This window comes from Ambystoma mexicanum, chromosome 11, assembly GCF_040938575.1.
Source record: "Ambystoma mexicanum isolate Mex_15411 chromosome 11, UKY_AmexF1_1, whole genome shotgun sequence".
In the NCBI taxonomy this organism is placed as follows: Eukaryota; Metazoa; Chordata; class Amphibia; order Caudata; family Ambystomatidae; genus Ambystoma; species Ambystoma mexicanum.
The window spans coordinates 1,282,120,443-1,282,147,267 of NC_090934.1; the positions used below are offsets into that span (position 1 = coordinate 1,282,120,443).

At 45.5% G+C, this 26,825-nt stretch overlaps 1 protein-coding gene across 1 annotated transcript in view; it reads right to left on the minus strand.

Annotated features, from left to right (window-relative positions):
• The window catches only part of LRRC49 (leucine rich repeat containing 49), a 1,414,487-nt gene that overhangs the window by 183,635 nt on the left and 1,204,027 nt on the right, over positions 1-26,825 (minus strand). Inside the window, exon 12 of the mRNA XM_069624757.1 lies at positions 7,635-7,801. Within this exon, the coding sequence (XP_069480858.1) occupies positions 7,635-7,801 (167 nt within the window). The remainder of the gene's footprint in view (positions 1-7,634; positions 7,802-26,825) is intronic.

The window sequence follows — 26,825 nt, forward strand, 5'->3', positions numbered from 1 at the left end:
GTAGTATCTGCAGCCTCTACTTCCTGCCCCTTTTCTACTCCTCCACTCCCCTTGCCACCCTACCCCACCCTCTCTGCTAGCACTCGCCTCTTCTATCCTCCTTGTATTGTTGGTGTATTGCCTCCCCTTGTGTTTTCAAACCCCCCTCCCCGCCACCCCATCCTCGTCTCCCCTCCATCCTACTTGCCCATTCCCTTATACCTAAAACTGCTTAACTATTCGGAGCGTAGTAATGCCCAGTAGACTACTTTTCATACATTCCTCTTCCTTCCCGCTCTCACCCACCCATCGCCTCCACTGTATTTATATCATGCTGCTATTTAATTGTATGATCTGCTTCAACTTAGCATTGTATAGTAACCTATCTGTTCTACCCTGCCCCCCATCCACCTTTACCCTATTTGTCTAAGGCACTTTGAAAAACGAAGGCTTGTTATCAGACATGAGTTATCTCCACTGTTATATGTATTATTTGCACTTATTCCTGCACTTTCCCTGCTTTGTGCAGGCCTGTATCATTCAGAAAGTCAAGGGCTCTGAATTACTGTTTTTTCCCCACTGTTCTACCCCCTCCTTGAGCGCTTTGAAACACTGTGTATAGGCCCTAGTCGAGTTGTACCGTCTATTAGGCCATCAAAGCTCCTTTCCACCAAAAGTATATTTGTGTGCCCACTTTACTCTGGAGAGAACATGAGACCGTTTTTTTAATTCAGGGCGGTTGAGTATTCCAATATACCTGAAGATTCCAATAGTCCAGTCGAAGTTGTTAAGTTATTCCTTGGTAAGAGGTCAAACTGATTTATACCCTCTATGCCGTCTACTGACCTTAGGGGGCCCTGGGGAAGCTTCAGCGTCATCTGCATTATTCACAGGTACAGCCATTGAGTCAAAAATGATTCCACTAAGTGCCGGAAGTGGCAGAAACTCAAAAGTATTCCTTAGGGTGTCTCTGCCCTTCCTGGCCTCTGGAAGTAAGGCCTGGGGTAGCAGCTTCAAAGAAGAAGATAAAGAAGGAACAATGAACAATATCCTCAATATTAACCATATCCTCAGACCCAATTGTTCGTCCAGCTTCTCCCTGTGCTGTGCTGTTCTCAGCAGCAGCATCTTTGCCAGGGCCCGTACAGTTCTCTAAATACAGGCGATTTATAGAACATTCCAAGGCCTGACGTATAGACTGATCTGTAGAACCCCCATTCATCTGTTTGGTGTCAGGTGACGAAATAACCTTGTGAGCATACTCTGCAGGAGGTGCAGAAAATCCTACCCGGCTAGCCAACTGGCCGTCCATCATAGATACTTCAAACATTTCTGGCCTTTCTATCACCATGTCCAGATCCGAATCCATCATTGTAAGGGGGCCTCCTTGGCAGGGTAAAGGATGACTCAACAAACTAGAGGAGTCAGGCAGGCTGGATGAAAGAGGAGACTGCGCCTATGTCTCAGACTGCTTTGCACCAAAAACCAAAGGTTCCTCATTGATGGGACGGCTCCTCAATGCCCACTTTATAGTGTTCTGCTTCAACTGAGTAGTATGAGCAGACAGGTGGGATATGTGGAACAAAGCACGCAGACTAGCACCCCCGCCCCATGCTGTTACTGATGGGCTTCTAGGATTCCTGCGCTTGAATCTGCCCATCTTGGTAAGGTTTAGTAAAGTAGACATAGGGCGGTTTTATAGTTGTTATGGTTATAGTTATTGTAAGAAGTATTCTGGCCACTTTAACTTCAATACTGCAACAGTAATATTACTGGAGGCTATTACAGGGAGGGCTATTAGCTATTATGGCCATAGCTATTATGGGAGAAAGAAAAGGGGGGGGGGGATGAAGTATCTCATATCAACGCACGCCCCTAAGCACAAGGTACAATCCTTGCGCCCTTCACATCGCCTGCAATGAAGCCAGCAAGTAAAGCAGCAAAGTAATACCTGCTAAAGTGAAAGTAGGTGCACTAAATAGGGTTAAATAGGTCCCCACATGGCAGCCCGCCTGTGGTGTACTGATTGTACACGCCGCACGGCCACACATCCACCAAGCTGCTGGACGGGGGGTGGGGGGGCTCACCATGCTTCTCCACCCTGACAGTTTCCTGTTCCTGGTGCCTCTCCAACTTGGCTCTACTCCGACAGGCAGGCAGGCAATATACATGGGCCCCGGAGGTGGGAGGCCCAGAGGCATAAAGTAGGAGTTGGGCTTGCAGGAGGAAGCGCCTCTCGCCGGGAATTATGAGCAACACCTAACGGGTGCATGTCCAGTGGCACCCAGGTGTGCAGGGAGGGCCACAAGACCACCTAGACAAAAGGGACCCAGACTACTGGGCACCTCAGCAGGCTGGAAGGTGGCAGGGACAAGTAACAAACACCTTTCAAACAGGCGGTCCCTGCCCCTGACCGCTGCATCAAATGTCCCCCTCCCATCCGGACGGGAGGACACAGGGCCTTTGATGTGACAAAGGAGGCTACCTGCCCTCAGGCCGTTTTTGGCCTATATCTGAGTAGGGCAAGGTAGCCCCTCCAGTACTCCCGTTGCACTGGGACTTGTGCTTTCCTGCACCAAAGGCTGGCACGCTGAAGAAAAACGGGATAAAAAACCTCCCTCCCATAAGAAGTGCTAGATTTAGGTAGCACCAATAATAAATGACAGATGCGGACAGTTACCGCTGGGATAAGGGTAAATAGGCAAAAACAATGCACCACTAAAAAATCTAATTACTGAAACATAAAGGAAGAAAAGGATGAATATGGAAAACTACTAACACCTCGGAAGAGGCAATATAAAAAAGTGAAATATGATGGATAAAATGAAGGGAGCACATGGAGAACTAAATAAGGCTACATGTAGCTACTGCTTAAATATGGAAATGATAAATGCTAAAAGAGCTAACGCCTCGCAAGCGGCAATATAAAGGTGAAACATGCTGAGCAAAAAGAAGGAAACCGATGGCTAATTAAGAAAGGCAACATATAACTAAAACACAAAAATAGGAAGAGGATAAACCCAGTGAAGAGCTAACGCCTTGCAAGAGTCAATGGGAAAAAGGAAAGATGCCACATAAAAAGAAGTAAACAAGTGGCGAAAATTAGACCAGACACAGCTCAATGCTGGGTCATCAGAAAGTCTCGAGCTTCTGTATGAAGGGCGGCAGGGTTCAGCCTCGAGTTGGCCCTACGGTGACCTGATCCCATGTTTCCCTAAATTGTTTTGTTTTAACATTATGCTTTGTATGGTTGGTTTTCTTTACACATAGCTCCTTATCTAATAAAGCATGTGGCGAAAGTTTTTCCACCTTACCTGGCGGTTTGTCTCATGATTATGGTACCCTATGACCTGTTATGAGGGAAAGGAGTGGGGTGAGGTGGGGTGTTGTGGTTATTTCATTATGTCATCCTGTCTCTTACCTGCACTGCTAACCTGCAGTAAAACACTTCCAGGCTTAAGTCAGGTAATCGGGAACCAGCAGGTAAATGCGCCGGTCCTGCTCCACCCTAGAGGAAAGGTCCTAGCACTCTTGTTACTTGCTGTCAAGCCACATTACGCCTGCTCGTGAAACACAAACGAGTAGCTGCCTCCGACAGCTGAGATAGAAAATATTGAACAAAGTAAGTCCAGCACTGTTCAGCTGCAATAACAGGTGAATTGTAAAGTCTGTTTCTGCAGCCAGCACACATTGTAAAAACCAGTTCCCATGGCACTTGATTAAAAAAAGGAAAGGTGGCTTCTTGTGCACCCCAGCATTGGGATAGGGACATACCAAAAGAGAACAAGAAAGCAAAATTTGGATGCAGCCCCCCGCAGAATGCACATGCACGCCACGGGAACCACAGTGCAGCTCCAGCTAGGGTAACGCGAAAGGTGCACTAAACCACCTTACGCCCCAGCAGCACTCATCACACCCTTGTATAATAGTTGACAAAACACAGGGGAAGCACATTCACAAACTATGGGCCTCTTTACGAGGCTGGCGGTAGACGTGCATGTAACACAGGCATGGCTGCCGCCGGAATTTTATTTTTTCCGGCGCCCAGAAATTGCCAATTACCGGGTCATTACGGCCTGGTATTTGCCCATTCCCCATTCCCACTTGAGCCCATAGACCGTTATGAACAGTGCTGGTGCATCCGTGCTGTGCTCGCGGGTGCCGCTCTTCTCGCCAGGTCAGACCTGGCGGGCAGAAAGGCACTTGCAAGCACAACTCGTAGTTTGCCGGTCTGGGAACTACGGTACGTAGTTCCCAGACCGGCAAACTTGTAATGAGGCCCTATGTTTGCATTTTATTTTCGCCGAACTTCTACGACGCTCCCTTGCGAAACAAATCCTTCTGCTGGCTGCACAGCCAGGGCGAGTGCAGGGATTAGCTCCAGGTGGAGCCGGGTCTGCCGGGAAGGGAGCAGTAAACAGCATTGCCTAAGGACTATCAGGCCTGTCAGCTACGAGTGCGGACATTGGAAATAGGGAGTGTCTGCAGATTTCTGTGTTGGAAATGCACTTGGATATCACGCTACAGCGATGATTAAAGGGGTGTTCTTTAAAATGGCTTGTCCAGGATGGAGCGGCATGTCAAGTGTGAATTATGCTGGGTTGAGTTGGTAAATGAAAGGCACCGATCGCCATGGCCTGATCCTATCTGGTCATAGAACAAATAAAGGTCCGGCGTGCTAACTACTTACAGCGGGAAACACTAATCAAACTAGTATAAATCACAACGAGCATGCGGTTTCAGCAAGTTGGAATTAGGGTAGTTAGTTGTAGGTTAAAGGTTTCACAGTCACTAAGTGTCAGTCCGTGTTTGCGAGTGTTTGGACACCACGTGTAGAGCTGCATCTGAGCACAGGATGAGTGAATGAGCAGTGTGTGATGGGGCGATGGACCTTCCTGTGCAGATCACCCTCCCCAACTTAGTGTGGGCGTCAGTTATGGCCCCCCATCTGGTGCCTGTTCACAGCCACAGTGAGAGTTATATGGCACCATCTTTTGCTACCGGGGCAGGGGGGTTCGGAGGGGGGGGGGCGCGGGGTAAAAGCGGTACAAAATGTTTGTGGCGCTTTGGCCTGCGATAATAATCAGAGCTGGAAGTGTAATATAAATTCATGTACAGAGCGCACCTTATTTCAAAGGCTCAAGAAACGCGCCTACGCGCTTTCTCCTGAGCCCATTATAGAATGGGCTCAGAACGGACATTCAAGCCCTGCCAATTTCTCAGGTCACAGCGAGGCGCGCGCGCACGCACGCACGCACGCACGCACGCACGCACGCACGCACACACACACACACACACACACACACACACACACACACACACACACACACACACACACACACACACACACACACACACACACACACACACACACACACACACACACACACACACACACACACACACACACACACACACACACACACACACACACACACACACACACACACACACACACACACACACACACACACACACACACACACACACACACACACACACACACACACACACACACACACACACACACACACAACACCCCCCCCCCCCCCCTTCATATGCATGATGGAACATTTCCAACTGAAAGAGCTCGTAGGCCCCAGTTACCTTGCTTATCTGTGATAGCTAAAGTGAGCAACACAAAGCAGCATTTAAAGATTTGTTCATATCCTTGATGTCTATCTTGACATGCAAAAGAAAAGTTGCTTTACATCACTAATCAAATGGTTTCAACATCATGAATAACAACGAGCTGGAGGGGTTGTGACAAAATCTCCATAGCTATCCAAGTTTATTACACAACTTCTTCTATTCCATGTCTTAAATCACATTGGGTCGCATGAGTTTTAGAGGGTCCGGAAACAAGGGTGCCAGTAAGCTTACCGGCACCCTTATTTTCGGATCTGCAAACTCGGAGTCAGCCTGCCATGGCCGTGGTGCCTGACAGGTCTGACCCTCCGGGGCGCTGCGGTCCCGGTAGGCAGACCATTCACTGAAGCCCCGGCACAGTTAGCAATGGTGCCGGTGCTTCCGTGGTCCCCACTGCCGTAAAGTCCTATGGGACTCTCTGGGAATGGGGACTTACATTTTACCAGCACCTGAGTTCCCGGGCCACCGGACTTTTAATAGCCTGGTGGCACTGGGAAGTCAGAACTGGTTAAATATTACGAGTGCGGCGGCGGCAACTCGCCGGTAGCACCGGCACGGTTACCACCGGACTCGTAATGAGGCCCATTATCTTGCATTCTGGGACTGATCGTTTACCATTCGGGATGTGAAAATTCAAGCCACAATGATATTCTTTTGGCTTAGCAAGTTGCTATTAGGATTTTACATGTTGTGTGCACCCATTATCCCATCCTTCTTTGAAACGTTGCACTCTCCACCTTGCACCCCGGTGCCTATCAATGCAAAATGCAAAAAACAGCAGTAAGCGCCAAAACTATTGGCACTGCTAATGCTTCTTTTCATTCGGGTGGTTGTGAATAAAATGCTAGTACAACCAATCTCATTCAATAAAATCAAAACTGCAGTGCAGTTTAGAACACTGAAAATAAAGGGCGGGAGGGGTGGGCGGGGGTTAGACAGCTAAAAAAAAAGTCCTTGAGTCAAGAAAGCATGAATAGTGCTCAAAGGTGAAGGGCCAAAACAGCACTACTTAGCTGCAGACAAAGTCCACCAGGGAGATGTCAGCTGACATCATTCCTAGTCTCCATAACAGTTGCTCCTGGAGTAGTGTGCCATTTCTAGCACAAACACTCTATGGAAGGGGCTACAGAATTGTTTAACTCTGTTGGAAGTTTATTTTGAGATATCCAAGATTTTGTATTTAAGGATTACTGCAGACGTGGACCCCAGGAAACATAGTAAATAAAACGTTAAATGAGCACATATGGCTAGAATATATGCTTCCTGGCTATCACTGGGACCCCTTTAAAGAGTACCCTACATTGCCATTTTTACTTCCTAAATTTAATATTAAAGTTTGCATTAGTCCAGTACACTTTTTTGATTTAATGCATTGATCTTGGCAATCCAGTGACGTGAAGTGACCAACTATAAAAACACTGATATTATTTCGCAAATGATAAAATGAAGAATACCTGAAGGTTAAATAGGAGTTTAATGTTTACAAACACATGTGGAAAAATGATGCTGCAACAAAATGATGCATTTCGGATATTAAAGTGGAAACGATTCTATTGACGTCTGAATGTATAATTGAACTTGCAAAAAAAGAAAGGCAGCTGCAATGACAAACGAACAAAAGTAAAGTGGTAAGGGGTGGCAAAGGCTTGGCATATATTGGTTATGGAAAGTTAATGCAACAAGCATTAAATTATCGAATAAAAACAAGCATGTCATAACCCTCTGGCATGCCCCTATTTTGCGAACTCCCATAACGCTGAGGAAAAAAGATTTGTCGGGAGTCTTCAGAATTTGCAGAGGGTGTGGGGCACACTGCTAAGTGCAAACCCCGTCACACACACATTCGGATGTATATTTACACTCTGTGGCAAACACTAGGTTGATGGAAGTTCCTGATCACTTTGGATCAATTGCTTGCAATGCATTGCAGATAAATGTAATAGCAGGTAGCGTTAACTAACGAGAAGCAAGGCATTTATGACCCTGAGCTGAGGGCAAGTACAGACCTGTTTTTCTCAGGATAGGCGTGTGCAGCACTCTGATCCGGTTTATGCGAGCCGCCATCACTGTCCCGCCTGTCGGGATTTAATTCGGCGGCATAGGCCACTCTGGCTCTGCTCTGTTGCTTCTCCCACTGCCGAGCAGCATTGTTAATCGCTATTCTCTTCTTTTCCTGTAAAAAGATTAGCGTGGTTAAGTAGTATCTGCACTGAGGCAACAATGGAAAAACTATAGTCTCGCAAAGCAGGTCGTTGCCCTACCCACGTTTTCACCTGGGATTTGGTGGTTGCTTAGCTAATCAAGTAATGCTTTTCAGAGTATTTTGTAAACCTCGACATTCTTTTCAAAAAGGGCAATTTATGTGATAATAAAATATCTTTGAATACTTAAGTGCATGCAGCATTACAGAGAAGTGTGATCAAGTGAACAAGATCAGAGTCCTGCATCACACTGTGGGATGATGAAATGGGCTGGCGGCTGCCATGAGATGGTGGACAAAAGTGGAGTTATACAGGCATCCCCCAGTTAACACCAACTTGTTTCCTGCACTAAGGCAGTCACAGGATCACTCATGTGTGCTCATGTGTGTCTGTAGTATACAGACACATGATAAAAAAACACCTCAAAGATAACTGTTTCCCTAAGGTCAAACACCTTAGCAAGCCATTTCAAAGACCCAAACCCCCAGCACAGAACATAATTCCTTCAACTTTAAAGTTCTAACATTTCAAAGGCAAATGCGAGCAAAGGCATACATCTCTTTCTCCTGCATCAGGGCAGAGGGAAACATTTTCTTTTTTGAGTGATGTTTGAGATCTGAAGGACACAACATGGAATGGACTCACACTGTACGCAAGAGAAAACACAGCCTATTCTCCAAATCCATTTAAGAGTCATGGGAGTTACAAAATTGTAACTCTCCCATGACAGAGGATTTATATAAGACATTAGACAGCCTCATCTGCTTACCAGAGGGTTTCCAGACTTGGAATCCACAGGCTGTGACACCAGAGGAGCCCAGGGTGCAGTAGGCAAGAGAACCAGAAGCCCCAGACTGAAAGAGAGAACACACGTTTGAGGCCATTCTAAAATGGTGGCAGGCCTTAAAATAAGCTTAGGCCAACACCCTTGCTGACTAGCTGACCCTCTGAGAACTACCCAATCATAAAGTGGCTCAGCCGACATAGCCCAGGTGCAAACAAGGTCCATTATCACCACCAAAGGGGATGGGTGTCCATCCTATGAAAGGCAGCAAGTTCAGTCTAGCACCGTCGGGCATTAGCGAAGGAGCTGGAGGAAGGTATTTGGAGGATGTTGACAAGCAAGAGGTCTGCAGAGATGAGGAGATATTTGGAGATTGGAGGGAAAGTGTACTGAGGAGAGAGGAGGCGGTGCTAGTGCCCCAAATGGAGACGAGACTTGGAGGGGAAGAATATTGAGGAGCAAGAAAGGAGGGGATGCAATGTGGAAGTGAGGATTGGATTTTGGAAGGAGAATATTAAGGAAGTTGGAGGTGTTAGTACCACCTGAAGGGAGATAGAGTGAGAAGGTTAGAGGAGAATAGGCCCAATATATATAAATAATATGATTGGAGAACAGAGGAAAGCTAGATGGGGAGTAAATCTGGCAATGTTTGCGGTGGTGGAAGTAAAACATATACCTCTACTCGTAGGAAAGTGCAGAAAGGTTCTGGCGGAATCTGGCTTGTTAAGGGCATTCTTTAGACGTGGCAGGAGGTACGAGATGGTTCACCCTCACAATAAGGATCATCAGGATCAGAGTGTTCCTGTGACCACGACCCTAGAGCAGGAAGGGGACTAGAAGGTAGCAGGGACCCCAGTCCTTGTACCCTGGAGAATCAGACTCTTGGTGGAAAAAGCTGAAGCAGTACCTCTAACTCATGGAGGAGACTGATGGACTGTTCTTGGCCTTGGAGCGGTGACCTGTGGATGGCCTGTACCCAAGGCTTATCTGAAGATGGTTTGGGAAACAACTAATCTGCAGCCTTGAGATGAATGCAAGGGTCCTCTCCTTGACTTCATTCACTGGGCAAAGACTATCCAAACCCAGAATTGTTTAGGAGAATCATTTGTTCACCATGATATGCTTTAAAGAGAGATGTATTCAAATCTGGGTTCCTGTCTGTGTAAATAAAGCATTAAGAAATGTATCCTTCTGTCAACCTCAATTTGTTCCACTTGTGCAGCTTGTGACACCTCCCAAATGTTATTGACTTATTTTAGGGTGCAGAAGGAGGACACTGACACACAGGTGGAATGATGGTTGGCATAAACCTTCATTGTAGATAAAAGAAACCTATCCCTCCCTAACTCGAAGAGGGGTTTCCCTGCCTCAACTAAGGATTCAGTAAAAAGAGTCCACTGTCGTATGTCAAAATGCCTACTTCTGTCCCTCAGACCTGTAACTAAACTAAAGAGGTAGCAGATCTTCTTGGTCCAGAAGAATGGCTGACTTCCTCTAGACAATGGATCATAGTTCAATTGCAGGTGGGAACCTCGCCTGAGAGAAAAACTCACTCCCCAGATCTCAGTTCAGGTTGTGGTGGTGTAAAGTTCTCAGTTCAAACACAAAAGATAAAGTTCCACCTCAAACATCAACATTCCTTATTGTCTATAGTTTTCTTCACGATTGGGTTCTCGGAGAATGACTCCCTTCTCCAGATATCTTGTTATCAGTATGTTAGTGCCAGGGGAATGACTCCCTTTTCTGTGCCTTCCTTGGATTTGCTTCACGGTACACAACACCAGAGGGTTTGCTTCCTTTCCCTGATCTCTCTTGGCTTGCAGCTTCACCGTAGTAAGGGGAATGTCTCCAATCCCCTGGCCCTTCTCAGGCTCTTTGCCACAGTTTCCACCCTTTCTTCCTTAATCTTCAATCTTCCCGAAAATAATGTGATGAGGAATATGCCCTCCACCTTCCCCTCAGCCTCTCACAATTTGGGTCTTCAATCTTCCTGAACATACTGATACAAGGAAGATATCCTCCACCTTCCTCTTGCCTTCTCACAATTTGAGTCTGCCCATTAACCCTGTCTGGTTTTCTTTACTCCCTGGGACTAACTGCCAGTCCCAGCATGAGTTTGGCAGCACTTCGCAGTCCCTCGGTATCTGCCACAGCCTTATCGGGTCCCCAAAGCCTTCCCAGCCACTTGTGTAATGTTGTACATGGTACGCATGGGTTCGGGCGTCTCCTGGGCATCACTCAACAGCCGCAAGTTCCTTGTGGCTTCCGTAGACTTCTGCAAAACTGAGGCGGCTCCACAGTCTTTGACTTCTCCTCAGTTGTGCGGCTTTACTGTTCCACACCACCCAAGCTTCAGGAATGACTGAAGCTTCCATCCGCCAGCTTGCCGTGCTGATCCTCTTCCTTGGACTGGCTTCAGACTTCTTGGCTCCTCCTCCTGCGTCCCGGTCTGCTCCTTCTCCCGCTGCATCGCCTTCACACTTGCGGTTCCTCCAGAGAGGCCTCGACCCTTTGTTGAGTCCTTCGTCTGTTTATAACTTGCCTTCATAAAAAACAAGTACATGTATGCGCGTTCTCTTGAAGACTCTTCATTGTTCTGCATGTCCTCCTCATCCCAATATCTCCTAGGGAAGTATTCCTAAAGTCGTTCCTAATCTTCCTCGACCCAGTTACCAGTGGATTATCAATGCTACAGAAACTAATGGAAGTGTGGGCTACAGAGGGTTGAGAGAAGAGATAGGAGGGTGGGTAGAGGTGATGGAGGGTTGGCATACTGCATTTCCCTTGGATGGTCCTCCTTGTCCATCAAGGGGGAATCTCTCCCCATGAGATCCTCCAGCTGGGTGCCACCCCCAGGGGGACTATTGGGTAGCAGCCCCGCCTCTCTGGAGTCTTCCCGTCGGAGAAAAGTGACGACATCCAAGGATTTGTCACAATAACCAGAATAATGTTTCACACATTTAGGGAAATGTGAAGGTAGTTTACACTAAAACTGCACAGGTGTGTTATATAGAGCATTGCACTTGACCTATAAAATAACACTAATGAATTGAAACATTTGTATTTTGACAGTTATTTCATTCCACAATGCATTAAACCTAAAAAAGAGATATATTAAAACTAAATCAAAATCTTAAAAAGATAATGTGCTGATACCACTATTAGGCACAATATATAATTCCTTTCAATCCAGTTATATATTAATTTGTCCTGTTTCTAATCTGTCTTCCTAGTGATAATTGATCATAAATAACAACATGATGATCATATACTCCTTTAATAATATCAATGTTCAGGTGGCCAACACATGTTTTACACTCCTAGGCTTACGATTCACTTTGTGTGCATGCTTCTTTAGGGCCTCATAGAATGGTCTTCCTTGTAACCAACCTTTGCTAATTATTAAGACATAAATGTACTCATCTGTCCATACAAGGAAGGGTTCCCTTTGATCCTTAACTATATGTAAACACAAATTATTGTGCTGTACAATTGTCTTTGCATTTTAGTTACATGTCCTTAGTCTCAATTTTTGAGTGTACACATTTTATATCCTTATTGTGAAAAGTCCTACATTTATATTTGTGGAAACAGATTGCGATTTTGTAATCTTCTGCAGAACAACTGCCGCATGATTTCTTGCTAGCTGTGTTTGGGCCAATTTAATCATTTAGTGCACTTTGCAGCTGATAGTTGTGGGCAATTTTGCTGGCCCATCACGCTTCTAAATGCACCATTTGTCACTACTTTCTCTCCTGTGGAAAATCAAGCCCTTCATCCCAGAAAACAACTTCAGATCCGCTGTCCAAGCCTTGTTCCTCTTCCACCTGGATGGTGGCTATGCCCTTTTTGAAGGCCTTCTGGTGACTACCCTGTGTGGGGTACATTTAAAGCCTAAGAATACTGCATTTCAGCAGTCAGCCAAAACCGGTTGTGCTTATGTCTGCTGATCACGTATGGTACGAGAGTTGAACACAGCCACTCCAAGAATAGTTGCATTTTGTTTTCATTCACGGGAATCCAGAGAAAACAACTAAAATTCAGAAAGGCTGTGCCTTGCTGTTCTGTCATTTAAACATTCAAGGCTGCACAAGAAAATGACCTGGATTTAAAAAACGGCATTGCACTGGTGCTTCTTTTATTTTTAACATCACAAGGTTTTATTCTATTAAAACACAGCCCTGTCTATATATTTCATTTTGAACAACATCAAATAAAGACATCCCTCTCAGAACGGCATTGTTTCATCAGTAAAGTCCAGGAAAAGCAAAAGAATTCTGCTTCAAGTCTGCACGGCTTGGTTTTATTTTGGCAATTACCAAGAAACCATTTCAAGCATATCTCTGTGTCCAGAAACTGACCAGATCTATAAAAAGCCTTTCAGAAAGTAAGAAAATGCTGTGTGCGAGAAAAACGCATTCTGTGAAAGGAACATGAGAAAATAAATTAACATGTGTAAATCTGTTGTTGCAAAGTAGAAAATGACCTTGGGAAAGCGAAATGTGAAATAATACTGTAGCTCGCACAGAAACACAATTGTACATGTTAGGAGAGGGGCTGCAAAGATATTTATATGGTGCTCTGTTTTTCCCCCCAAAAGACAAATAATCCTGGCTGAGGCCCAGGAATTTCTGTCAAACATGTTTGGCAGCAAGGCCAATGTCGCACCTCCCTGTGAACTGATACTGCAATGGCATGTGCTCTGTTCTCACGGACCTGACAGTGTGATAATTACAGGTTCTGCCAGGCTGCCAGGCAGAACTGCTACCAAGGACAAAGAATGGGGGTGAAGCCCTGTGTTTTGCCTCATAGGTGTGATTTCCTCTGCATTCATTCCCAGTATCCACTGGAGCACTTCAAATGGGAATCATGGAAACACTTGTGCAAGCTGACCCAGACAATTTGGATTGTGGGGGTGGCAGCACCGCCCGCATCTTTGGCAAATCCACCTCATTGACAATGCAGGACATTTATACTTTAAGACATTTTTCTCTGCAATCTGAATAAGCAGTAATGTGAAATTATGACAGTGTTAATGTGATTTTTGGACAAGCACAATAAGACTATGTACATCTCTCTGGCACGTGGTGAAATGAAATGGCAGAAAAAATGCATTTCTGGTGGAAGCATAAATGGTACAGATATTAAACTTGAGGAATCCATGCCAAATACTCTTATGCATATGTGTAGCTATTTGCAGAATTGTAGATAATATGTTTCTCCTGAAAACGGTGAAACTGTGCCCAAGGACGAGGCAACATCTCACAGAACTGGCGTTCGAACCAGCATATGCCTTGTGAAATATGGGATCTGCCTATCTGACATTTATGAGGGTGGCCATTGTAAATATGAAGTTTTGCTCCATAACCCACTTTTGTGAAAAATAGGCTTGTGAGACAAAGGGAGTCATAAAAAAAAGTCCAGGGTACTGCTGCACATATTGTAAAATTCTCTGATGTCATTCTGGCTATATAAGGGGTAAGACAGGGAGACATAGGGGGATTCAACATTCAAAATTCACCCTGCAAGATTCCAAAAATCTGAACCAGGTCCAGAAGCAGCTGACCCAGATCCAGGCAGAACCGCCTATCCAGAACCACATTCATCCCAATAATCCAGGGAGAAAGGATGAAAGGCAGCTGATCCTCTTTAGGAGAATCCAGTGACCAGACCTTTTGCCCAGTTGACCCATTCCACTGTCCACAGTGACCAGACTTTGCCCAGCTGTTCCCAACCAGGAGCGCCCAGCTGACCTAGTAACCAGATCTCTTGACCCCTTTGCCCGTGACCAGATCCGTGGCCCGCCGTCTAGAGACCCTGCTGGCTGTCCAAATGACCAAACCCAAGCTTGCCTTGTAAGTATCCCATCACCCAGTACCCAAAAACTGCATATCCTACTATTTTATCTTGCATCCTGTTCACACCCTATTAAAATCCCATAAAAACCCTAGTCATTTTCCAAATTGCCAGTATCCTATGTTCACCCTTGTCCTAGAACAATCGGTTTAGTCTATATCTGCTAGAATATTTCTTTTCTATTTCCTTCGGTTACCTGTGTAAGTCCCTAGTATCATTTGGAATAAATTAATTAATTCCCCATTGAAAATTCATGTTCATTATTGCTGCACTTCGAAAGTAACAATTTTGTCGAGTGTTTTTACTAATTATAGCCTTAAACTATAGTTTCAGTAGAACTAATCATTGTGCTACCAAAACCGATCTTACCCGTGTATTTTGCCTTCTTTTAAAAATCTGATTTACATTTCCCATTAAAAAACCATATCACCATCCTATAAAGAGTCATCCCTACTCCTCAGTTTCCCATCTGTTGTGTGTATTTGTTTCCTATCCCAAAAAACGATTTCCGATTTTGATTGCTTATCCCATTTTCTTAGCAGTTTCCTAATATAAAGGGCCTCATTACGACCCTGGCGGTCCCATAATGAACGGTGCCGGTACGCGACCAGCACCGTTAATTACGGGCTGCCCTATTACCAGTACTACTGCGGGACCCGCTAAGGAACGCCTGGTCAGACCAGGCATCCTTAGCGGGTCCCGCTAGCAGTCCAGGATGCTAACAACGGGCCCGTCATTAACGGGCCCATTGTTAGCATCCTCCTCATTCCCATTGAACCCTATGGTTCCCACTGCAAGCCAGTATCATCTTCAGATCCTGTTGCATTATCTACAAAACAGTCACCCTGACGTCCCCAAGATACCTCACTGAGAAACTCAGCATCTCCGGAAGGCTGCAATCCACCAGAAGCAAGGACATGTGCAAACTTGAAATCTGCCGCTGCAGGAAGGAAAGAACCAGAAGACAGGTATTTGCGGTCCACGCTCCAAGACTCTGGAACCTCTTCCCCGTCAACATCAGACGTTCCCCATCACTTCTACAGTTCAGGAAATAACTCAAGACCTCTTCAAGGAATGGCTCCTCCTTAACACCTATGTCCATAACCCTGCACTCCCCACCCTACCTGAGACTCAGTAATCTGTTCCCCACTATCTCCCACCCTGGTTGCTCGTAGCTCGCTTGCTGCCAATTTTCCTCCCATTAGCTCCCTTTTTTGTTTCTCTGCTTCACTCACTGTGTTCTTCCCCTATGATTGTAAAGCACTCCGTTGCTTTATCGAAGCTAGGTCAGCGTTCAAAAACTACCTAATAATAATACTTCCAAAACCTAAACAAGTTTTTTGCAAAAAGTAGCAAACAGCAATTCAAAAGTATGCACCACTGTTTTGCGCCAAGGCCTAATTTTTGTCCCAGTTCAACCCAGAATGGCAGGTATAAGAGAACCATGTTTACAGAAGGGAGGGCGAGGGGTAAAGAGAGGAACTAGCAGAAGCAGGCGCTTAGATATACAACTAAGTTGTGTCAATTCAAAAATATGCCCAGTTTGCGCTCCATTTTAATGTTATTGTTATGTTTTCAGTCAGATACAAGCTACACAACACTTGAGGATGTGTAGATTGGCATCTCCACATCCTCAAGTGATTATTACATACATACTTCTGGCCCTCTCAATGTTTATTTATCTGGACTTAATATGTTTGATTAAAAACATAATTGAATTGGAAGTGCATGGGACACTGATTGGTAGATATTAGTGCATCAGAGTTGGAACAATGACTCCTTAGAAGGTTACCGCAAAAGAAATCTGCTTCTACCAAATGAATAAAACATTTGCCTCAACTACAAAAACATCTATTATTTGGAAATATACACACAGAAAAACAGTCTGCGACATTCATTCAGGAGATTGTGTGTCGATGTACTTGCGTGACTCTTGGTACTGTCACTGGGATGAAAATAGGGTTGGGAGCCTCCCTGAAACAGTGAATGATGTTCTCCAGGAAGTGTAAAGGAACAGAAGTAAGGCTCAGACGCAATGGTGGCATATTTTTGGGTACAAACTTGTATTGATAAAGAAAGGGTTGGGAAAATGCCTCTCTATCCCTAAAGCGAAGAGGGGTTTCCATGCCTCAAAGAAAACTAGTGAAATTGTCAGGATGTCCAAAACTAAAAAGTCTTGTCACTGTTGTGTCTCAAAAGCCTACCTCGGCACTGAACACCAATAACTTAAATCAACTGTGGAAGGATGATCTCTTCCCAACGTAAAGTGTTCATAGTAGGTCCAAGCAACAGAAAAGTTCAGAGTCTCTCAGGTAATCCAAAACTGACGAATTAAACAAAGTTCACAAATAGAACACCCTCAAAGCTAGGGTTGTGTTCCTTTCCCCTAAACTGCCACGTATTCCACTTTCCTTCCTTTTGGGCTCCCGAGCCCTGTACTTTCTTATGCAAATGTCACTGGATAATTCACAAGAATATGCTTCTCAGATTCACAGTTCTTTATCCCAACAACTTGGCACACTTCCCTACCAAGCGTAGGATTCCTTTTTAAATTGTCTCTTTCAGATACAAGTTTCTTGACCCACTTACTATCAAACACTCATTGGGTGACTTGGATTACTCTCCTGCCAAGCAACTATCCTCTCATGGACTGTCTCTCTTTCTCTCACAAGGTACCAGCCCCTCTTATTCCTTGTTACTTTAGGTTCTTGTCTCTCATATGGGTGCAGGTCCCAGACTGCCAATGTAGCATTGTATCTGCATGGCTTACTCCCCTGCCAAGCAGATAACTCTTCCTTGTATGCTTCTTGTACAATCAGGGTCCCAGACACTCTTATTCTTGGCTTCTCATATGGGTGCGGGTCCCAGACTCGCAATTCATTATCGTATCTGTTTGGTTCACTCTGCTGCCAAACATAATATTGCTCTTACTTCATCTTGATTATTGTTGGGTCCTAGACCTTCTTATACTTTGATTTCCATATGGCTGCTGGTCCCTGACTCGCAATCACTTCTAGGGGTCCTAGACCCTCTTGTTAGCTTCTGCTTTCACCCCCTTGCTTCCCCAGACCTCTAGCAACTCTCGGGTAACCCGCGTACCTATTTGTCTCTTCCATTCAGGTACTGGAACTTCCTGAGCAGCTGCGTCTCTTCGAAGATCCGGTTGCGTTCGGGTAACCGGCGGGGTCTGCAGCAGCTATGCAGGTGTCCGACACTTCCCGGCTGCACGTCCTCCCTCTCGGGCGCTTTGCCAGGCACTGGGATACTCAGAGGTTCAACTCGGAAGCAGCACAAGTAGTCCTTCCATCATGGACCATGTTTGGGTTCTCCTTCTCCTCCTCTGCACACAGCTTCCCTTTCGGCTCTCGACTACTCGGCTGGTGCACGGCTCCCACAGTTCCTCCTCTGAGGAGCAGATTTCCCTAGCGTCTCAGCCGAGCTGTCTTTAAACCCCTCTGCTTCGTTGAATCACATACCGCGAGAAGCTAGACTGATCACTCTGGTTCTCTAGAGTGATCCTCAGACTTCTTCACAGTACTTGGTTAAAAACCATGTTTAACATACTTTGTATTCTTTAGTATTTTAGTCTTGTCAAGTATGTTAGGTAGACTGACTTTACAACAAAAGACATTGACTCTAGAGAGGGGGAAAGAGGATGTGGTATTGAAGCAGGGTTATACTGCGTTCTCTGAAAATGGTCGTCCCCCATCCCATAAGGGGCTTCCTTCCCCAATGCGATCCCTCAGTGCACCACCCCCAGGGGGACTATTGTACTGTGGGCTCACCACCTGGCTCCATGGGAAAGGTCTCCCCCTAGGGGAGAAGTGACAACATCCTCAGATTCGTCACAGAAGGTACATGCAAGGATTTTCTAGTCACCCTCTCTTAGTCCCCACTGCTTGTCAGGGGACAGTCACAGAAACGCCTGGTATGGACCCCCCCTCCCGAACTAAGCAAGGCTGAGCTCTCCCTAGGCAGACCGAAAACCAGAGAGGGGACAAACAGTGTGTCCCTGTAACCAGAGTATATGTATCACAATGTTGCAGGTTTGTCGTTTCCTGACCTCAGCATCATGAGAGTCACTTTCAAGCCCCAGTAAGACACCAATCAACTACACTGAAGACCCACACTTAACACAATGTTGCAAGTCTGTGGTACAATGTTAACAGTTCATTGTCTGCCGGCATAGTGTTCCCTTGCTGGAGACACAATGTTGACACTTAACCATGAGCCACCATGCTTGGCACATTTAGGGATCCCAAAAAAAATTCCTAGCATAGAGTACGCACTCTTAGGGAAACCTGAGACCAGGGTCTTGCACATACAACACAACAGAGTGGCAGATTGTAATCCATGATGGTGGACAGGCACAATGAGGTCTGGCCTACATCCCCATGTGGGCTGCTGCATCCAGGAGTGGCAGCCAATCCCAACCCGACAAAGGTCCTCATTACAACTTGGGAGGTGGGGGTAAAATGCAGTGGTATTACTGTATACTGCCGCATTACCGCACTGCCCAACTATGATTTGGGCCGTAAAGTTGGAGGATCCACCTCCAGCTATAAGCTGGAGGTAAATCTGCCAATTTTCTGCCTGATTTTGGCAGAATTACCACTGGCTGAATTACTGCGGTGATAATTCTGCCAAAATGCTCCAGAGAGTCCTATGGACTCAAAATTAATGGGGACTAACACCAGCACCACCACTTGTAATCCAGCAGTAATACTGCCGGACCAAGTGGCGGTAACAGTATTACAGTTCAGTGGTATCTCGGCAGATTTACCGCCGAGATACCACCAAACTTGTAATGAGACCCAAACATCTGCAAGAAGCCCAAGCTGTGGAGAAAGAAGAAAGGAAAAAAAAACTATAAAACAGAGAGAACCAATTAGTTAGTGTGGGTTTTTGAGGGCGGGGGTGGAGAGCATTGGTAAATGATGCAAGGAGCATTTTGGAGGTGATGGAGGCAAGAGGCTAAGAAGTGACAGGAAGAGGAGGAGGAGGAGGGGAAAACATCAATTGGTGGAGATAAAGGTGATGCAGAGAAGGTGAAGTTGCTAAGATATGAGAAGGAGATTGTGCTGAAAAGAAGAGAGAAGGGGTGGGAGGATGAAGTTAGATCTGGAGAGATAATTAAAGTTGCGGTGGAGGAACATGTGGAAGAAGAAAGGTTTTGGGAGAAAGTTATGAAAGGTGGAACAGTAGACACTGAGGAGGGAATGCAATCGAGCGAGCAGGTGAGTAGGGAAGGGGTTTTGGGGTGATGGTGTTTGACCATATGCAAAGTGAACAGACTTTGTGTGGGCTGTTTTTTTTCCGTCAGTTTGCAGCGGTCACTTTTCATACGGTCAAACACCCCAAAACCAGATATTCAGAGGCTCTTTGGGATAAAGGGGTTTATGCCTGCTGACACTTCCATTTGGCATCCAGGGCACTGAGTTGCATTTCTTCACTTCAGCTGCCTCAGCCGCCATTCCCAGCCTACATTAGGTGCAAGGTCGGCAATGGCCCTACATTTTGTTATGAACTCCATTGTTGGGCTCTACGATATCAAAGATGAGATGAAGCTGCAGAAACGGGAGCTGGACGGATATTACTCTGAGACTATCCTCTATTGAGGCTATTTTGCAACAACTTAAAAATGAACTATGCTGGGCCAAGTGCCCTGCAAGATGTGGATCATATTTAATTAATCTCCTGCAAAATGCAAACGGGCCTTGATGATCACCAAAGTAGCCTCTATCTATGGGTCTCAACTCCCTACTGTTGAGGAAACAGTTTTACCTGTGGCAAAAATAATAATAATAAAGAGAGTGGCAGAAAAACGTACCAGAAATCCCAAAATATGACATGAAAGACTTATAATAATAGTTGTAGGCCAGGGAGGTTTTTAAGATTATTGAGCAAGCCTCCTTTTAATGAACAGGACTGACTCCTATCCAGAGGAGACGATTACTGGAAATGATGAAGCAAATTCCATATCTATCAAAATACCCACCAAGAGATCCAAGATGGTTGCTGCATGGTAAGGTTGTGTGTGAGGGCTCTCCATATCCACCTAGAGAAAGCAGAGCTGGGAAGGTCTCTCTGAGCCATTCGAACACAGTGGGATGTTAGAGGGACCATCCCCAGAGGTCCCGCAATGGCGGCCTAATCACAACACCGTCACCTCTTGACCTGGTGAGGACAGCACCCCATGCACAGGCTTGGCACATAGTGATAGGCAGAGAAGCAAGGCAACGAAACACCACTGGGTGTGGTCCCAGCGGCAGAGCAGATTCTCTCCCTCTCGCAGAAACCACCTTCCGAATGGAGCCTCCTGGGCTGACGCCTACAAAATGAGTAAGCAGCTGGAGCGGCACGCGCTGAGACTATCGGCGAGGGATTATGTGGGAGGCTCCCGCGTGACATGAGAGGTTCAGTGCACCTGACGTAGAGGATAAGCAGTAAGTGCCGGCTGAGGCAAGAGGCATAAACAGAGCTGGTAACATCCTACATTAGAATCCGTTGATAGCTGGTGGACCAAGCTGGCAGGGTGATTGGCAGCGTGGGTCAAGTAGGCTTTGCATCCAGGAAACGATAAGTAGATCTTGCAACTGGGGAACGGTCTACAATTGAACAATGACTGAAGAAACGTAAAGGCGCACAGAGAGACGACTGGAGAGCCAGACTTAGAGGGCCAACCTCGAATAACCAGCGAAATGAGAGCACATTGAAGGGTCTCTACTAAACACAGGGCTAAACCAGCTAGCGAAGATTCACAAAGGAATGGTGACAGAGAGAGACATTGTGGATTTCATCTGTTCATGTAACAGAAGCGGTTGGTACGCTACCTCGCACTCACCCCTCGGGTAGAAGGAGACTCACAGCCTGGTATTTGTCCCCCGGGTGACACTAGTTTCTGTGTCTCACACCAGGGAACTTTCTGGGGAAGGGTTTGGGGCAAATTGGGGAAAAGGGAGAGGAAAGGGGATGGGAAACGGGAGTTCTGGGGCTGTAATCTGGGGGGCAGTAGTACTATGTAAATGTGATGATAGACAGATGTGCTTGCATAGAGGCCCCATGGAGGATAGATACAGGTACACGTAATTCAGGTGTTTAACATTGAATATTAGGGGGCGCAATACCCCACAGAAACGAAGGCAGGTGGAAGAACTATTGGGGCGCCACCAACCTGACTTGGCGGCTCTCCAAGAGACCCATATACGGAGGGGGGACAGAGGTAAACTCTGCGTCAATATCCATTAATATTGCAGGCAAATGCTGAGGGGAAGGTGGCCGGGGTGCTCACAGCCATTAAGAGGGGAACTTTAATCAAAGTAGTACGCTCCAAGATCCACAAGGAGGGTAGATATATATTCTCCATTTTGCAAGTAGGTGTTAACAAGTTGACGGTGGCCTCAGTATATGCCCCCAACATAGGTCAGGAAGGTTTTCTGAAATCCACCCTAGGGCTGCTGGAAGAGTTTGCGGAAGGGGAAATACTAATGTTAGGAGACCTCAATATAGCAGGGTCCCCTGTGCGAGATCGCGCACACAAACACACCATACTCAACCCACCCTAGGGCCTTAAAACAGAAATTCACACAACTTTCCCTAGTAGATGTTTGGGCTGCCCTTGGGGGGACAGACAGGGGTTTCACATATTACTGGCATGTGCATCGTTCATTCCCACGTACTGACTATAGGGCCTCATCACGAGTTGGGCTGTAGCCCTTAAATGCGGTGGTAACGGTATTACAGCCGCATTTAAGGGCTGGCCCTATCACGAGTTGGGTGCTAAATGGGCTGTTTTACCTCCAGCCTTTCTCTGGAGGTGAAAATCCCCTGTTCTCGGCTGTATTACCGCCGGCTGTATTAGCCCGCATAATTAGCGCTGAAAATACCCCATTGAATCCAATGGACCCAATTGGGAATGGGGATTTACCGTTAACACCCAACTCGTGATCCGGCGGTAATACAGCCGGACCGGTCGGTGCTAGGGATATTACAGTCAGCGGTATTACAGCCGGGAATACAGCCCAACTCGTGATGAGGCCCTATGTCTGGGCCTCGCTCACGCTCTTAGGAACAATAACACAAATCAAGACACAAACTATAATAATATCAGACCATGGGTCGATTATCACGGAGATGACAGTTCCGAAATAAAAGCCACGGTTATGGACATGGAAATGTACCTTAGGATTACTGCAAGACCAAGTTATTAGGGGGAATATTGCTGAACATATTAGAGATTTCTTTGAAATTAATGAAAAGGGGTACACAGCGATATGGGTAACCTAGGATGCCTTCAAGGCTACAATGAAAGGTCTCCTTATAGCGGAAGAGGCCATCAGACAGAAGCAAAAGGTGGCATTGGAAATAGAATTAGAATGGGAAGTCCGACAAGTACTCTCACAGATGGAAAAGAATACAGGCCCAAAGTTTCAAAAGGTATATAGGGCGGCCATTGGGAGGCTTAATCTTCTTCATACAAAAAAGCTGAAAAATCCCTTCTTTATCTGAATAAAAAATATTACCTAAAAGCCAATAAACAGATTGGGCCTCATTACGGCTCAGGCAGCAACCGTGCCGGTGCCATGCCGCCAGACCCGTAATGATTTACTGGCGCCTGACTTCCCGGTAACACCGGGGGATTACAACCCCGGTGGCCCGGAAAGTCAGGCACCGGTACATTTTAATCCCCATTCCCATAGAGTCCTATAGGACTCTGTGGGACAGAAGCACCGGCACCGTTAACGCAGAGTTGTAGTGTGCTGGTCCCGAAACAATGGTGCAGGTAACCTTACCGGCACCTTTGTTTCCGGACCGGTAGGTTCTGAATGAGACCCATTGTCTTCTAGCTAATCGGCTTGGTCAGCGGGTAGCTTCATAAACTATACAGCAGATTAGGCTCCCCAATGGTGATATAACTACAGAAACCGACCATATTATTACTCAATTTCATTTTTTTTACTCAGATCTTTATCGATCCAAATCTCCAGACCTGCACGCTCAATGGGAATATTTGGAAAAGGTCTCCCTTCCGAGGCTTACGCTATTGGAAAGTCAGGCACTAGAAACGGAAATCACACAAGCAGAGGTTCATCGGGTGATAGGTGAATTACCAGAGAATAAATCCCCCGACCCGATGGTTATCCGGCATCCTTTTATAAAACCTACAGCGAAATTCTAACCCCAAAATGAATGAAGCTATATAACTCCTTTGTGCAATCAGGAGGTATTACTTGGAAGAAGTGAAAATAGTACTGTTCTCCAAACCGGACAAAGACCCAAGCAGTTGCGGGTCATGTTGTCCGATCGCTTTAATAAATGTCGATGCCAAAATGTATACTAAAATATTAGCCAACAGGATGGAAGACCTTTTATCCCTCTTAATAAATTCAGATCCAACTGGATTTATAAAGCATCGGCAGATGCACGATAACATTCGGAGGGTATGTCGCATACTAGGGAAAACAGAGAAGAAAACTATTCAGGCGGTCCTTGTCTCATTCGATGTGGAAAAGGCATTCGATTTAGTCGAGTGGTCTTTTCTTTTACTCACAACGGGAAAGATGGGTTTTGGCCCAAAATGTATAGACAAAATCCAGGCCAATTATAAACTCCCTACGGCGAGATTATTGGTAAATGGGTAACTATCTCTCCCTATTTCGCTTCAACGCAGGACTAAACAGGGGTGCCCCTTGTCAGCCTTATTGTATGCAATACCCTTAGAACCACTGCCCGCGAAGATTAGACCGACACAGGATATCAGGGGAATATGTTTTGGGGGTATTTCGCATAAAATCATGGCATATGCAGATGACATGCTCCTTATAGCAGCAGACCCTTACGCAGTTGGGCATAGTGGCAAGCCTGAAAATAAATAATGCTAAATCGGAGGTCCTGAACCTGTCTCTATCGGCGGCGGAGATAAAATCTTTGAAGTTAAGCACACAGTTGGGGTGGGTGAAGGAAGGGATAAGGTTGCTGGGGGTTACAACAACTTTAACGATAAATGGGTTATATGTGGCTATCTATCCTCCCTTGTTAAAGGGTATTGAAACACAATTATTAAAGGTGGCTCCCCCCACACCATTTCCTGGTTAGGCAGGATCAAATCAGTGAAAATGGTTACTCTCCGAAGGGTTTTGTATTTTTTTCAGGCATTACCTATACAGTTTGCAGTGGAATTCTTCCAGAAGCTGCAAAGAGTAATGTCCAAGTTTATTTGGTACAACAAAACACCAAGGGTATCCCAATGCAAATTAATGACTTCAACTGAACAGGGAGGGGTCTCCTGAATTTTATGAAATATTACCAAGCCGCACAAATAAGGGTCCTAAATGACTGGTCTATGGGGGATTCAGGGAAACTATGGTTACCAATGGAGAAGACTTTGGGAGAGGCCAATGTCCTAGGGATGTTCTTTGACTACAGATCCAGATTGACCTCCTAATATACATCTTAGTGAGATTACGGGGCCAATAGAGAATAGTGGTTAAAAAATATCACCCAACAACATACCCTTCCCCCCTTATGCCCTTGTTCAATAATCCGCAATTCATCCCTGGTCTCGATCACAATGCATTTAAAGAGTGGAGGCATGTGTGTTGCGAGAGATTGAGAGAGATGTTTCAGGGAAATTACATCAAATCATTGATACAATGCAAACAAGAGCTTGCTCTGCGGGAAACATCCCAGTTCCAGTATTTCCAAGTTAAGCACTGGATTTTGGCCCCACCTGTGAGGAAGGCTGCAGTAAGAGATCTAACACCTTTTGAGAGATTTGTAACCTCTAATCGTGGGAATAAAGCGTTGATTTCGAATATAAAATTATTGTTGGTTGACTCCAATCCTAGGGTGTCAATAATGTATATACAACAATGTCATAATACCGTGGGGGAGGAAGTATCGGAAGAGAACTGGGAGGTATTATGGAAAAAGATACCCAAATTTACTAGGCCGCTCCAACGGAGATAATTTTGGTACAACCTACTAGAGCAATGGTACTATACACCTCCTCGATTACGGAGAATGGTACCATCTATCTCTGATAAATGTTGGTGGGAATGCGGAATGGTAGCGGATTGGGAACATATATGGTGGAGTTGTCCAGCTTTGGAGCAGTTTGTTTGTTTGTTTATTATTAGTATTGTATTGGGACGAGGTTAACAAATGTATGGTAAAAATGTTTTCTTTGCAAGTACCTAGGTCCTTGAGATCATGTCTTGATGGTCTTTGATGAGAACCTTCGACTGAGCTCTAGACCAGTACTGACATTTTTGTTATATTACAATGATCTGCTCTGCTGCGCATAGCCCAAAGATGGAAGTTGAAAGAACCACCTCAACTCACCGATTGGCTCTTTAAAAGGTTTCAACTTTTTGGAACTGGAATGGTTAACAAACTCTATACAGGGAGCTCATGCTAAATTGACGCTAAATTCACCCAAAACTGGAACTTGATCCTGAGTGTTTTACAAAAAGACTACAATGTTAGATACTATCCTCAAAATCTTTGCATTTTAGGTATTGCATGAAAATGTGAATTTTGGAAATAATTGTTTGGCAATCTGGTCTATATACTTGATGTTTTATGTAATCACTCCGGATTTGGGAAGGGAGGTGAGAGGGTGCGGAAGTTTGAAGGTTGGAATATGTTAAAAACTCCACATTTAAAAAAATACCCACCAAAAAGGAACACTAAGAAAATAAGTAAAAAGAGCAAAAAGTGAATTCAGCCTACTGCACCTTTTGATGAAAACATAATGCCCTATTTAACTGCAAAAGAGGTGCGCATTGACGCGCTGACTCAAGATCCTATCCAGGAATCAGATCCTATATCTGTTGAATTAATTAATATATCCATCTACCTTTCAGATCAGGGCAGTATTAACAATTCTATAGATGATGGGGGGGCATGGCCAAGTGGCAACGGAGATGGCCGTATAGATGTCGAGCGCCGAGGTAACGTTCAAACATCATGAACTTACTGCTTTACTTTTTTCTACTTTTCCTAACTACTACATGTTAGTAACATTTAAAACGGAACTGAACTTCAAATACTGGATGTGTTTATAACCTCCTATTGCTTCTAAGCATACTTGCCATAACTCTGACACAGCTCCTAACGGCGCCTGCCGGCTAACCTCCTTGAAGCATCACGTCTCTTTATTCGATGATCTGCCTTTTCTTCATGGGCATTTGTTTGGTACTGCTTTCTGCAAGATTTCATTGTGGTATCCCGAAGCCCCACTAGTTTTACTTCCTCATATGACTCTGACCGAGAACCAAGGTCTGACTGTTCGGCTGGAGCGGTGGGCGAGGCCTGCAGCTGGAGCCTCACCTCATCTGACTCGCTGATGCGTC